General features: G+C 46.7%; 1 protein-coding gene across 1 annotated transcript in view; it reads left to right on the top strand.

Moving 5' to 3' along the window:
• Positions 1-13139, top strand: part of SCAMP4 (secretory carrier membrane protein 4) — a 66775-nt gene extending 53636 nt beyond the window's left edge. The window contains exons 6-7 of the mRNA XM_051972256.1: positions 7357-7474; positions 10508-13139. Of these exons, the coding sequence (XP_051828216.1) occupies positions 7357-7474; positions 10508-10684 (295 nt within the window). The 3' untranslated portion in view covers positions 10685-13139. The remainder of the gene's footprint in view (positions 1-7356; positions 7475-10507) is intronic.
• The last annotated feature ends 1922 nt before the right edge of the window (positions 13140-15061 follow it).

Raw genomic sequence — 15061 nt, 5'->3', positions numbered from 1 at the left:
AGGAGTCGGGAGAGACTGGAAACAGGGACGCGAGGAAGGAGAGCGACGCGGTCATTAGAGCAGAGGTGGTGGGACCTGTGCTGAAGTGGGAGGGGAGCGATGTGGGGCCAGAGAAATGGGAAGGTTCAGCAGGTGGGCGTCGGGGGCTGCAAGGAGGCCCGGGGGCGGTGCCTTTGGCAGAACCGCGGAGGCTGCGCTGTCACGGGGGACGTCTCCTTGGTGGGAGCCAGAGCGGCACGGTGACGGAAGCAGGGGGAGACACTACGGGGATAGGTCAGCCTGAAGGTCACTAAATGAGAGAGGGCACATGGGGAAGAGAGCCGTGGGGAATGCCCACACTAGAACCAGAAGCCAGTGTCTCGTTAGCCCGTAGTCTTTCTGTCTTTCCAACTCCTCCTGACCCCATCTGGGGTCTCCTGGAAAGGATGCTGCGGGGGCTCTCCATTTCCTTCTTCAGCCCATTCTATGGAAAAGAAACTGAGGCAAGCAGTGAGGTGATTTGAACTCGGGAAGAAGGGTCTTCCTGATTCTAGACCTAGCAGCCTCCCTGCCCTGTCTGCAGAGGGGAATATCACAAAGTCCCAGAGAGGAGAAAGGATCCAGGAGGGAAGGAAAGAGTTTGGCTGAGAAAGAGGGAAAGACATGAGGTGAGAGCTGAAGAGACAAAGGTCTAGGGAGGGTTTAGATGAAGAAATAGGCATGAAAATGGACAAGAGCAAAGGAACCAGTGGGTCAGGAAGGAGTTAAAGATTAAAGGAAGTATCTAATGGCCATCAGAGCCTGAATAAGGTGCAAAATTTTAATGGCATTAACTTCTAAGGAGAAGTTGGTCTCAGCAAAAAGAGTCTGGAATTGGCTCTTGGCTAACTGGGAATATTCCAGCCTCCTCTCCAGGATCAGAGTGTTTGTGTTTGGAGAGAAGGGGGAGCGGTGCTTGGTCAGTGCTGGAGAAGATGGCCAGGACTGCAGGGTCAGACCTCCCAGACCTCACAAGGAGATGCATGGGTGTTTAGGATAGTCCCTCTCCCTTGGGAGCTTCTGTTTTTGTCAAGGGGGAAAGGCTCAAATTTTTGGAAATTTGAATAGGAATTTAATATCCAAATAATATATGCTGGGTTCAGGGTGCCCAGAGGGACTGCCAGGTGTCCTGGAGAGCCCAGGACGTCTGGGGGTTCCTCCTGGGGAGCTCCAGCGGGCCTGTGCAAGGGCTGCTGAGCTGCTGGCACCCTCTGGGTCTCTGTCCAATGAGGGGACACAGTGGGCATCTCTGCAGTGCCCTCTGCCCCCCAACCCACTTGGCCAGGGAAGAAGGCTTGATTCCCACTGAAGGGCCTTGCTCAGAAGACTGGCTATTGAGGAAGAGGCCACTAGGGGGAGGGGAGGAGCCTTCTTGCCTGCCGGCCTCGGAATCTGTCCTGAATTTGAGTCGCCATGGCTGGTGCGAGGGCGGCCCTTTTTTCGGTTGTGTTACCCAGGGGACTGGATGATTTCAAGGTCTGCGCCAGCTTCCAGCTTCGCTACTTCTGCTCAGGGCAGTGAGACTTGTGAAGTAAGAGGAACTCAGATGAGAGTGCAGTTAAATGTACAAGGAGAATGGAAGGGAAATCAGAGGGGAAACTTACCCAGCCAGGAGGGAGTTGTCCTGTATGTTGTCTTGGTCTGGCAAGCAGCCCCACAAGTCGCCTCCAGGGTTTGGGGGTTTGTTGCTTTTTATGACTTGTAAGGTAAAATAGATTAAAATTTCAGCACCCCCTTTCCTTGGGCATCCCACGGGATAGCTCTGACCATTTACTGAAATGTCAGTACTTGCCAAATTCTCCAATACTGTGAGGCCCTTGATTGATTTATCTTTGTCTGAGAATCTGACACCTTATACCTGCAGCTTGCCGGTAGGAGTTATTTCCAATCCTATATGGCTAAAAAAAATACAGTTGTTAATTATCCCTTTCATTGACTAGTTACTTAAATGTTAGTATTCACGCTCTTCTTGGTACATAAAGCTGGTGATATTAACCTGCCATTAACAGATTCTACACTTTGAATGTCTCCACTGTTTTTCCAGAACAGTGCTGACTTGCCATATCCTAATGACCTTGAGGCCATGGAGCCCTGCATTGAGCCATGCTTTCTGCCGGGACTCTGCTGATCTTATTAGAGAAAATAGCCTTAGAAGACCTGTGATCCACAGTGACCCGGACTGCTCCCAGGATTCCTCTTGCCTATAACTGGATACCTTTAAAAGACTCTTGGGTTTGGTCATAGGATCATAGGGATGGATGGGACCTCAGAACATAGCTAGTCCACCTCCCCTCCTGTTAATAGAAGAAGAAACAGAGGTCCTGACCAGTACCTCCCCCACCCCAGATTACTTCATTTATTTGATATGTGTTTACACGGGTATATGTTGTCTCCCCATCAGAATGTAAGCTCCAAGAGGGAAGGGGATTTTAATTTTTGTCCTTGTACCCTCAGCTCCTGACATATAGTAGGCACTTAATTTAAGACTGTTGAAGGCTAAAATGTTAAATTACTCTGGCATTTGTCACTTTGCCAACAAGTGATATTTATCACACAGCAGTGACTCCAAAAGCATATCAGCTTGGTTTCCCAGGTAAAAGTTCTTGGAGGGAGGGGGAACACTAGATTTGTAATTTCACCAATATGCACCTTTTATCTCTATAATTGGTCAACTAAATATATAACTTGGAGACTTAAAGAAGTACATGGGCACTGGACATGATGGCACAAGCCATTGAACCCTTCTCCTAAAGAGGCTGAGGTGGGTGGATTATGTGAATTCAGGAGTTTTCTGAGCAGTCAGGGTGCTAAGTTAGGTGGGTGTCCGAATGAAGCCCAGTGCCAGAGGCACCTCAAATTTAGAGCTCAAATTGCTGTTCCTCATTACCTTATTCTCGACCATTTGGAATATAACAACACTTTGTTTTGTTCATTCAGTAGACACACTGTGTACAAGACACTGCTTAGATTTCTTAATGGAAATGAGAACAAGAAACCTAGAGGAAGAAGCCTCAAAAGTCTTTTATTCTAAAATGTATCGTTTCTCTGGGCAGGTGGTCATTACCAGCCTTTCCTTGAAGTCTTCCTGTTTATGGGAACCATGTTTCATTTGAGAAAGCTCTCTGGATATTTTCCCTTGCGCTGAGAGGAAGTCCTGTCTGATTTTTTCCTTGTTCCTGTTCTGCCCATTGTGGCCAAACAGAGAAAGTCTTCTCCAAGACAACCTTCCCAACTGCCCAGAGACAACTGACTCCCATTCTCATCTCCCTGCCACACACATTAGTCTTCTCCAGATGAACTCTCCTCCATTCCTCCAGCCCAACTTTGTATGGCAAGGTCTTGACTTGTCTGCCTGGATATACTTTGGTTTAGTGCTATTCTTCCTAATGTGTTTAGAATTAAACCCACAATTCCAGGCACAGTCTTATTAGGGCAAACCCCAGTGGGGATGTCACATGTCTTTGGGGTGCTTGTTCCATCAGTACCCACCCCTTTTCTTTCTCTTCCTTCCATTCCCTCCTGATGACACAGCCGCCCTTCCCAGCTCTGGCTGCACCTTCACTCATCCCTCTCCCCACCCCCTAATTACAGCCTCAGATTGCTGCTTTGGAGCACCAAGCTTGGGCTTACAATTCACTGAAGTCCCTGCATCTGTCATCTAGCCATTCCTTCTCTATTGTGTACTGAAGTAGGGGGTGTTCTCACCCCAAGTTTAAGGTTTTACATTTATCCTGTTAAATTGCACTTTTAAAAAATCTAGTTCCTGCTTTTAAGAGGCTCACATTTTATTTAGAGAAAAGAAAACAAGGGCAAAAAATCAAAACAAAAGGTTCTAAAAATCTATGTCCAGAGAGCTATTTTCTACGGAGGGGTCCTTCCATTTTATTCCACAAATGTAGCATTGAGATCCAGCTATGAGGAAGAAAAATAGTGTCCTGAGTCTCAACTTTTAGATTGTGAATGTGACCAAGGGTGAGCTACAGTGAAACACTGAGGATATAAGCACCAGCAAGCAAGACAGCTCTGTCCTCAAAGAGCTTCCGCTCTGTTAAACATACGTGTTGTATAGGGGAGCTCAGCCAGAGAAGTCAGGTTGATAAAGATTGGAGTCCTAGCCAGGACCTTACCTGGAATTCCTGTCCTCCGAGATAGAACTGGGGGAGTAGCAGGAAGAGCCCAGGGCCCCAGGGGGAGAGGAAGAGCCAGGCCCTTTTAAGTGAGGAAAGCGATTGTCCAGGGTCTCCCTGCTGCTCCCAGGCCCTGCTTACACTGGGCTTTGACAGAAGATGGTAGAACTTGGCCAGGCAAAGAGGGGTCAGGGCTGGCTGGGAGCCAGCAGGATGACAAAGGCAGCCAGGCAGAAGGGAGCGGGCTGTGTTTGCAGGGTGATGAGAGTCTTCCTGAAGAACAGGCGGGATCCCGAAAGTCCTGAGAGGTGGCTCAGCTGGGGTGGGGCACCCTCCATCCTGGCTCTGGGAGGGCAGACCTGCAGGCCGTCACTTCCCTGTCACTGAGGGCCACCTCCCCCACCCCCCGCCTCCACTGCGTTGTGCCAGGCTGGCGGGGAGTGGGGAGCCCCGGGCTTAGGGGGGATCAATCCCATGGAAGTAAAGGGGACCTAGAGAAAGGATGAGGGTGGGGGGTTGTGTGTGGGAGGAGCCTGTTAAAGCTAGGGGGGGAAGGGAAGGGAGGGCCCGTGCCGGCATCGCAGAAGGAGGAGGGGTCATTACCCTACAGGACCAAGGCAGGCGGCCCCCTGGGCTTGTAAGCTTTGTGGGCATCAAGACCTCAGGAGCTCAGAAGGGAGAGCCGGCTCTTCAGTGTGCTGGTGGGCAGTGGCCGGGCCTCCACTGGGAGCAGGTTTCTGTGGCTCATTTGCCTTTAAGCAGTGGGTGAGGGCTCGCCCTTGGGTGAAAAACAAGCAAATGAAGTCGGACTGCCGGACAGGCTAGCCCAGGCTATCTCCTGTGATCAGAGGAGCGGGCTGCGGATTCCGTCTCCGCCTGTTCTCCCGGGGTAGTGGAAGCAGCCGGCTTCCAGAAGAGAGTCTGCAGCCCCAACCCTGATTAAAGCCGGGCCGTCATCATTCATTTCAGTGACAGTTTGCAGCTGATTCAGTTGGCCTTTGTTGCACGCCTATTCAGAGACTGAATGAAGTCATCTTTTGAGCCTGAATTAAAGTAATAAATGAAATCTGTCTTATTAGGACTCAGGAGGCCGGCTGCTCATTTATGGGATTCACTTAATAGGTAGCTTTTATTGAGTGGGAACCCAAACCTTTTGCCAAATGTAAAATTTTCAAATGAAGATGAATCAGTAGTTCCTGTTATTGCTGGCAGTGTAGATGCCAGTGGAGTTTGGGACTGTGGATGGAACTGGGGCCAAGTAGCCAACATCAGCTAGCCACTGGCCAGCAGCCAGAGGCTCCTTTTTGGAGACTGAGCCTCCCTGTCTTCCCAGGTAGGAGGGCAGCAACCTCTTGGGGGCCGATCCCACGACTGACAAGCACGGAAGCTTTGACCTACTTTGTTGGGCCCTCCTCAGGTGGCCTGCAGGTGCTCCCCACTTGGGTACGGACTTAGTGAGGTGCCAGTCACTGCTGCCCTTCTGTGGCTTAGTGCCCCCCACCAGTCCCAGGCCTGTGCGGCCAGCATGGCCACCAGCAGTCCTAGGCTTAGAGATAGAGGCCTCGGTGAGCAGGAATGGCAGCCCCCCAGCTCTCTCTGCTCCTTCTCCTCCCACTGTCACTCTACTGTCATCATCATAACTCAGATTCTCAGAGCACTTTGCAGTTTACAAAGTACTTGTTTCAGCTTGAAAAGTTACACATATCGAATTTATTTTGTATTTTAAAAGAGAAGCAAGCTGTACATGACAGATCCCTTATTTTATGCACCTTCCTCCTCTTCTGTTACATATATGAAGTGCAGGGGGAGAATGGAGATTGGTATTAAGTTAAGAATAAAAAAATTCTAAAACAGAACAAAGCACTTGCTTCATAATAATACTGAGGCAGGTGGCTTACCATTAGAGCCTACATCAGTGGTCCTCAAACTTTTGTTCTCAATATCTTTATCCTATTAAAAATGATTAAGGATCTGTCCAAAGAGTTTTTGTTTGTGTGGTTTATAGTTATAGATATTGATCACATTAAAAATAAAAACTAATTATGAATTTTTAGACTCTCTGAAATTCTTTCAGAGATTCCCAAGATGCTCTGGACCAGACTTTGAGAACCACTGGCCTAAGTTTTAGAGATGGCAAAATCAGGCCTTAGAGAGAAGAGGTGAATTACCTTGGGTCATTTCTACAATTCAACATTTTAATTTGAAATCTAATTTTTTTGGTCTTCTCACCTTCTCATTTCTCTTTGGAAAGAAGGAACAAACTCTTGTAACAAATACGTGTACTCAAGCCAAATAAATTCCCCATTGGCCCTATCCTTCCAAAAAGCCCATATTCCCCCTATCAGGAAGACAGCCAGATTCAACATCCATCCTAGAATCATTGCTGATTATAGCATTGATTAAAGTGCTTAAAGTTTTCACAATTATTTATCTTTATAGTATTATGCTGTATAAATTGTTTTCATGGTTCCGCTCACTTCAGTCTACATCATTTCACATAAATCTCACATTTCTCTGAAACATTCCCTTTTATCATTTCTTACAGCCCCAAATAGTATTGTGTTGCTTTCATGTGCCTCATTCAAGCCTGTAGTACAGCTCTAGAGCAAATACCATCCTGGAGACAGCGAGGTGGCACATTGGGTAGAATATTGGGCCTGGAGTCAGAAGATCTGAGTTCAAATCCAGCCTCAGACACTTAATATCTGTGCAACCCTGGAGAAGTACTTAACCTTTGTTTGTCTCCGTTTCCCCAGCCATAAAATGGGGGCTGTTATGAGGATCAGGGAAGACAGCATTTGTACGTGTATAGCACGGAGCCAGCTCTTAAAAGCTTGTTTCCTTCCTTCCTGTTGTGCCTGTTCTGTCTCTTTACGGAACCTCCACAGGAGTGGATAGTCTCTCCCTCTGCCTCTGCAGGTATGACTGTGGGCAGCTGGACATAGCCTTAGAGGCCTCCATCCCCAGTACCCACTGTGATGGTGCGGCATCGGGCTGGGGGCAGAGCCTCACATGTGTCCCCTTTGGCACTGCGCCCATGGCGCCCAGTTTGGCATAGCAGCTGCAGGCCGGGCCGGCCCCCTCCCCATTGCTTTCCCTGTGCTTGTGTAGGGGCAGAAGGCCTGGTTCCAGCTCTGGGGGTCCCGTGCACTGTGGGAGCCCCCAGACCCGACTCCCTGCTCATGCCTCCATCTCCTATTCTTCCTTTCAGCGGTTGGTGGTCAGCAATCTTCTTCTTCCAGACCAATGCTGCGGCTGCTGTGTTCATGCTCTTCCCAGCCATCATGTTCACCCTCTCAGCAGCCATCATGTGCGTGCTCCTCGTGAAGGTAAGTCTCCGGTGGTCCCTGAGGCTTTCAGGCCCCATCAGAGGCACAGCTTCTGCCCCTGCCAGATTCTCGCTCGGGTCCTTTGGTGTTCCTCCCTGCCAGAGGCCTTCCCCAAAGTGGAGAAGAGCAGGGGACCATGAGTATGCCGTGTGTCCTCATAGATTTAGATCTGGAAGGGACCACAGGGACCATCTCGTCCAGCCTCTCATTTTACAGATGAGGAAACTGAGACACGGAGAGGATAAGGAGCCTGGTGTGGACAGCATCTTCAGTTTCCTTGTGCTTACTGTGAATCTCTTTTATTTTTAAAACATATTAGTGATTTTTAATATTTTTTAAAATTTGGAGTTTCAGATTCTCTCTCTCCCTTCTTCTCTTCTGCCCTATCCATTGAGAAAGCAAGCACTACAATGTCGATTATACATGTGAAATCACGCAAAACATATTTCCCTGCTAACTGTGCTGCCAAAAAATAAATGAAAAGAAAGAAAGTTTAAAAAAGTATATTTCTATTGCCACTCAGGGTTCCTCATTTCTCTCTGGAAGTGGATAGCATTTGTCATCAGGAGCCCTTTGGAATTGTCTTGAATCATTGTATTGATCAGAGCAGCCAAGTCTTTCACATTTGATCATTGTTTCACTGTTGCTGTTAGAATGTGCAGTGATCTGGTTCTGCTCCCTTCACTCGGCATCGTTCATGTAAACCTTACTGGTTTTTCTGGAACTACCTCCCTCATCATTTCTCACAGCTCAGTAGTACTGTAGCACAGTCATATTCCACTGTTTGTTTAGCCATTCCCCAGTTGAGCCACCTCACTCTCTGCATCGCCCTTTGGGTCACTAGCAGCTTGGATTCCTTGGAGATGTGTTCCAAGATTTACAGCCACAGAGTACTTTCCAGACAACATTTATCTGAAAATGGCAGGTTGCTGGGCTAGGGAGCAGCCTGGCTTTCATAAAAGCACCACAAGTCCTTTCTACTGGGTCTTCTTCCTTTTTTCCTCTACCCACATCATCATCCAGTCTTTCCTAGACAGGCTGTCCAGATTTGTGTTGGAGGCTGCCTTCTGGAGATTGCGAGTCAGTCAGTCTCTTTCACATAATCATGTTCCCATCAAGGAAGTCCCAAGATGTCTGAAGACATCATGGGTCGAACTGGCCTCCAGCAGGAGGATCTCGCCATTTCCCATTGGCCCTATACAAGCGGTTCTGCTTCCCTGATACAGGATTCCCTGGACACTGACTTGGGAATTATTGAGGAAAATTCTTCCTAGGGCTCTACTTAGGAAAGACTCTTGCATGGAAGAGCCCCATTGACTCTAAAGTGGTGTCTTTAGTTGCCGAGCCCAGGGTGCGAGGGTTTTGTGTTCTGAGCCACAGATACTGGGCCCTCATGTGGCTTTGCAGCGACTGGACATGGACTGTCCTTATCTGGACAGAAGAGGGGCTGGCTTGTCTGGTCTGTCAAAATGCTTCTGTCCAGGAATGCCCGCAATTTTGGTGGAGACTATTCTTTAAAGAATGGCCAAAGATGAGAAGGGGTTATGGTTCAACAATATCCATTAAAGTTCACTCACCTGTCTTTGTAGGCATTAAGGTAATTTGAGATCTCTTTCCCTAGCTTTTGAGATTTTCTTCTCCCCAAGATGGCTTTTGTTTTTGTGAGGGCCTGAGCTGTCAGGGTCCTGCTGTGATACTTCCTCTGGCATTGATGTATTTTCTCCATTTGCCACCTGTTCTTTGTCCTCTTGGCAGTTTTATCTCTGAGCACTCTTGGGATGATGTTGGGTCTCCTACCAGACTATCTGTAGGCCCCATGTGTTCCCTTGCTCTGAAATATGGTTTATTTGGACCTGATAACCAGCTCTCCTCACTTGTCTTGACTCTCAGTTTTTTGTTAACCACTTTTGGTCCTGAAGATAATTCTCCTTGTTAGGGAAAAACAGAAGCAAAAAAGGAATTATTCAGTTCTGTCTCCTCTTCATCCCCTATTATCATTGCTCCTAACTTTTTTTTGTTCTTTTGTTTCTAGTCCAGCTTCTAAAAAGCTTATCCTGAGCTTTATCACTGATAGTCTTTCAGGGCAATTATATTATTTAATATTCTATTCTCTGTTAGCTGCATTTCCTTTCATTTTTCTGTATATCTCTTTTTTTTTGTAGTAGGAAGACTTGAGTTTTTTAAAATAATAGCTCTTTATTTTTCAAAATAAATACAAAGATAGTTTTTAACATCCTTGCAAAACTTTTTGTTCCAAACTTTTCTCTCTCCAAGAAATCCAATATAGATGCAATTCTTCTAAACGTATTTCTACATTTATCATTCTGCACAAGAAAAATCATATCAAAAGGGAGAAAAATGAGAAAGAATAACAAGCAAGCAAACAACAACAAAAATGAAAATGTTATACTTTGATCCCCAGTTAGTCTCCATAGTTCTCTTTCTGGACACACATGGCTCTCTCCGTAATACCCCCACCCCCATCCCACCCCACACACACTTGCACATTCACACACAAGCAGCCCGGAGCTCTGCGTACAAGAAGTACACATTGAGTCTGTCTTGGGGTAACTTCTTTTCTTATTTATTTATTTATTATTATTTTTATTATTATAGCTTTTTTATTTACAAGTTATATGCATGAGTAATTTTTCAGCATTGGCAGTTGCAAAATCTTTTGTTCCAACTTTTCCCCTCCTTCCCTCCACCTCTTCCCCCAGATGGCAGGTTGACCAATACATGTTAAATATGTTAATGTATAAGTTAAATACAATATATGTATACATATCCATACAGTTATTTTGCTGTACAAAAAGAATCGGACTTTGAAATAGTGACAATTAGCCTATGAAGGAAATCAAAAATTCAGGCGGACAAAAACAGAGGGATTGGGAATTCTATGTAGTGGGATAACTCTTTTTCTTGTACAAAATCACCCAAATTCACCCTCATGCCTCAGGGGTTGGTGCCCCTGAGGATGCGGTTGAGAGCTTCTCAGCACTGAGCAGTTTTCTGTGTCCCATTTTCCTGCAGGTGCACAGGTTCTACCGCGGTTCCGGTGGCAGCTTTCAGAAGGCCCAGGACGAGTGGAGCGCCGGGACTTGGAAGAACCCGCCCAGCCGAGAGGCGCAATTCAGCAACTTCTCGGGCAGCAGCCTGCCCGAGTACCCCACGGTGCCCAGCTACCCCTCTGGGAGCCACTGGCCTTAGGGTGGCTCGCGGCCCCCACCCGCCAGGCCCAGCCAGGATGCCCCTGCCTTCTACTCATTTTGATTTGAAAGTTTGTTTGTGGTTGTTTTCCCCAGCCCTCCCCCAGCATCTGAGGGTGGGGGGAAGAAACCAGGCTCCCCCACCAACTAGGTTCCTTTGGAGCATCCCTTAGCATTCGGCACCTGACGTTTGTGCCTGGCTGCCAGTATTCGTTCATCTCACTCCGTCACTTTGCTGTCACTGGCCAGGGAGCCCTCTGCCCGCTGACAGCCTGGTTGCCCCGGGAAGGCTCACTTTCTCCTTTGCTTCTGCTTCTTCCCTGAGACCGGTCCCTTCCCCTTCCTCTCCTGGCACAGACTCCAAAGAAGGCTCCTCCAGGAAGTGGGGGTTGGGTCCCTCACCTTGGGCTCCCCCTTTGTCACCCAGCAGCACCCCCAGGAGTCCTAGAATGACTTTGAATTTGGAAAGAAGGGAGAGAGCTGGGATTACCTAAGCAAGACTGAGTCAGCCAGAAGCAGCCTTGTTGGCAGAAGAGCCTGATTTTCAATTACTCCACATTAAAAACCATAAAGATTATTTGGAATTCCACCATCTCCCATCTTCCCCCTTCCAAGGTGAAGAGTCCAGCCCTAGATTTGCTGGGAGGAGGGTCCCGTTCGGGGTGGGGGCGCCTCCCCAGATTGGGCCTTCGGTCAGCCTTGGCCAGACTGAGTCACTCTCCTGGGCTACTTTTTGTAACCACCCGCCTTCTCTCATAAGGCTCTCTAACTTCACCCTAAACAGATAACATAGGAAGCTTGTGGTTTTTTGTGTTGAACTGGTGAGAATTTGATTGCAGGAGAGCAGTTTGCCATGACCAGGAACCTTCCACAAAGACAGATAAATTCAAATCCCTTCATTGCATGAAGTGGTGAAAATGGAGCATTTTCTCAGGATTGTGAAGGGAGTATGATCGTCTTCCCTCTACATTTGAGCAAAAATAAAAAGATAAAGGGAAAACAGTTCTTTTACTGACATCAGAGTAGGGACATTGCTCATTGGTGCACATCTACAGCCCGAATCTTGACCAATACTGGCTTAAAACCAGAAAACAGAGTCCTCGCCCTTGGAGGCCTTTCAGGAAGTATGGCGGTCTTCCTTTTTCGCTCACAAGTTTGCATTGCGGTTTCCTTTCTCTTACCCAGTAATATGTGTGGGGCTGCTGAAGGGTTCTCAGGTACACGATATAATCTTGTTATCTCCCTTTGATTTTTCCTTCCAGTTATTGGCTCAGGTTTGGGGCCAGAATAAGGAACTGGGCTGCTTTGTGACTTCTTTCATCACAGGCCCCGGGACACTAACAGGTTCTCAGACACCCAAGCTAGAAGCACAGGCAAGGTTTTCTACAGTAGGGTTCTCACACAATCATAACAACACTCTACAACAGTTTTCCTGCAGAAGAGCCACCGATGGAAGGAAGCAGCAGGGCCAGGGGCTTCTCCCCAGTTCTCAGAACCAGCTCTTTGGCCATAGCCCAGAGGTGCCAGACTGCCCCAGTAGCTGAGCTCTCTGGTTTTTAGGTGCCCCATCATCACCTAGAGCCTCTCATAGCAGGGCAGAACCTCTGAGGACACCTCCCTGCTCTCACACATTGACCTTCGAGGGAGCTTTCAGTGGAAAATAATTACTACAAGTCTTATGTGCCTTAAGAAAGAACTAGGGAAAAATTTTTTTAAGATTTTAGGTGACAAGTTTTTTTCCCCTCCTTTTGGTCATTCTCACATTTTCCTAAAGGATTTTGTAAATATTTACAGAACTGAAATTGATATGTAGTCATTCGGATCTGTGGCCAAAAACCAAAGTTTTTTCCACACAGTGACAAAAACTCCCTGAGATTTTTGTTCTTGAGATGTCTGGAGCTCCCCAAAAGTAGTCATCTCCTTGATGTCTGATTTCCTCTCCGTTCCTAAAAGATGATGACTGCTTTTCTCATTTGCTCCTTTGTAAATACAGAGACTGCTGCTTGGCGCCAAGGTCCCCGACGCAGCAGAATCATGTTCCCCCTTCTTCCCTCCCCGGCTTGTCTGTGATGTGCACTGAACGAATGTCACAGGGCACTGCTGCCTCTCTTTCCAAAGGGGCCTGCGGTAGGCCGGGAGGAGTCCACCTGCCAGCAGCAGGAGCCAAGCCCAGAGCTCCCACTGACCTTCCAGACCCATCTCCAGGCCGAGAACTGGCTTGCAGAATCCTGGCTTGAAGGATGCACTGTGTAAACCATCGTGGCTTATTTTTGTAATTATTTTTTTAATATATATTTCTATTAGACTTGTATGGAATTAACCCTGGGTGAGGGGAAAATAATTTTTGGAGTTAGCCAACAGGTTTGTTTCCTCTCCCCTATTTGCATCATGTTACATTGTGGTGGTTTTTGTTAAGTGAAATCATCCTTAAAATAAATCTTTTTTTCTGCATCAGACTGGATGGAGTCGGCTGTGGTTGTGGTCATGTTATTTAACACTTGCTTGTTCAAAGGAAAATGAAAAGAGGAAGGCTGGAGACAGGCCCTGGAGAGACCAGGTAAAGGAACAAAAGACCAAGAAGGAGACAGGAGACTCGTCCTGAGGGGAGTTGGCTTTGTCTTGCTTGGCCCTGGAGATAGAACTTGGGAATCCACAAGGGGCTTGAGAAATGATCTAATCCAACTTCTGTGGTTCAGAGAGGGGAAATGGGCCCAGAGGAAGTTCTCTATGAGGCCCTTCTGGCAGCTCCATTGGCTTCTTCAGGGCAGTAGAAATGGGTCTGACCTGCTTTGGTGGTAATGAGCGGCCCACGACTGAGGGTTTCACAGAGTGAAGAGATACTGTCAGTATTCAAGTAGAGATTAAAATGCCATCGAGGCTCCTCAGATGGCCCCTGAACGCTATTTATGGTTACAAAATAACAGGAATAATTGGTGAACCCAGATTATAAAGTGTGGTGTTTTTCTTTAAAATAATGGTTCTCTCTGGGAGCAGGTTTCTCGGGGAGGTTTTCTGGAGGCAGCCTTAGTTTCAGTTAAAAGTAATAATCACCCTAATGCAGCCAGATGATAAAAGTTCTGATCTTTTGTTGTCTCCAATATATAGCCCAGTTAGTTTTCTTAGAGACCTATCTTTCTGCTTGGTTCCAAGAGCTCTTGCAGTTGTCCTTTGCCTCTGCTTTCTTCAGCCTCCAGCCAGCACCAAGGTAAAAGTTGTAATGAATCTTCTTGCCTCTGAGGGAGGGCTTCTGGCTGAACTCACTTGACATTCCCCTCTCAATCTAATTCAGCTGAACTCCCTTGACTGGCTCACTGAAGCTCTATGTATGCTCTTTCTCCGAGAGAGTAGGATTATGGGTTTCTTCCCAGAGTGCTCTCTGGCCCTAAGAGCTTCTTGCTTATATGAGCTCTCTAAAGGTATGAACACAAGCATTATTGTCTATCAGTTCTACTTAGTACCTTGTTTCTTCTGGCCCATAACATCTCCTTGTAGGATGAGATCAATCATACTGAATGAACCATGCTAAATTAGATAATTATTGTCTATCAACTCTAGTGATTTAACAGTTTGTAAAGATTCCAACATCTCCCCTTTTCTTTTGATTTAGACCATAGGTGTTCATGACCTCCCTGACTTCTCAAGGAGGTGAGAACCTCAAAAAGGTGATCACGCCTTCCCTGACTGCTCAAAAAAGGAGTGAAAACACCATAAAAATAAGGTGGTCACGCCCTTCTTGACATCTCAGCAAGGGAGGTGAAAACACCAAAGGAAATAGAAAATCAAATCAGATTAGCGAGTTTCTAAAGGGCTCACTTGAAACAGGTATGAAACAAGGTGTACATAAATCCATCAATATGAGAGGCATTACACATAATTACATAAGCACATAGCAATATAACACAGGCTAGTAATAATGTAGCAATTAACATGAATCAACATGAGAATTTGTACATGTCCATAAATCCTAGAAATAGTCCAAAAGGAATCTATTGTCCATTAGTTCATGTGCCAGGAATCCAATAATTCCTGTAAGCTCTGAAGTACTGCAATAGTCTCATCAGCAATTTTTCATCTCAGGGAATCCAGTGATTCCTGAAGATTTAAAAAGTTCTTTTAACAGTCTCATTGTCAGCCATGCTCTTTCAGTGTTAGATGTTTCTTAAATCTTCTCCTTTGTTTTGAGGTTTTTCTCTTTCTGTTTCTCTCTGATGGACAAGGAGAATACGGCTTGTTGGCACCCATCTGATTCCTTCTCCATCTGTAGAAATACAAGAAAACCCTCTTCCCCAAGCAATTAATCTATCTGGTCCCTTCTATTTACCACTTTTGGGATTTTTCCTCATCATCTGGCAATTACATTGGAGCTGTTTGCACTGGA

This window comes from Antechinus flavipes, chromosome 1, assembly GCF_016432865.1.
Source record: "Antechinus flavipes isolate AdamAnt ecotype Samford, QLD, Australia chromosome 1, AdamAnt_v2, whole genome shotgun sequence".
Lineage (NCBI taxonomy): Eukaryota > Metazoa > Chordata > Mammalia > Dasyuromorphia > Dasyuridae > Antechinus > Antechinus flavipes.
Note: the sequence above shows the minus strand (reverse complement) of the source record. Positions and strands in the feature narration are given on the sequence as shown.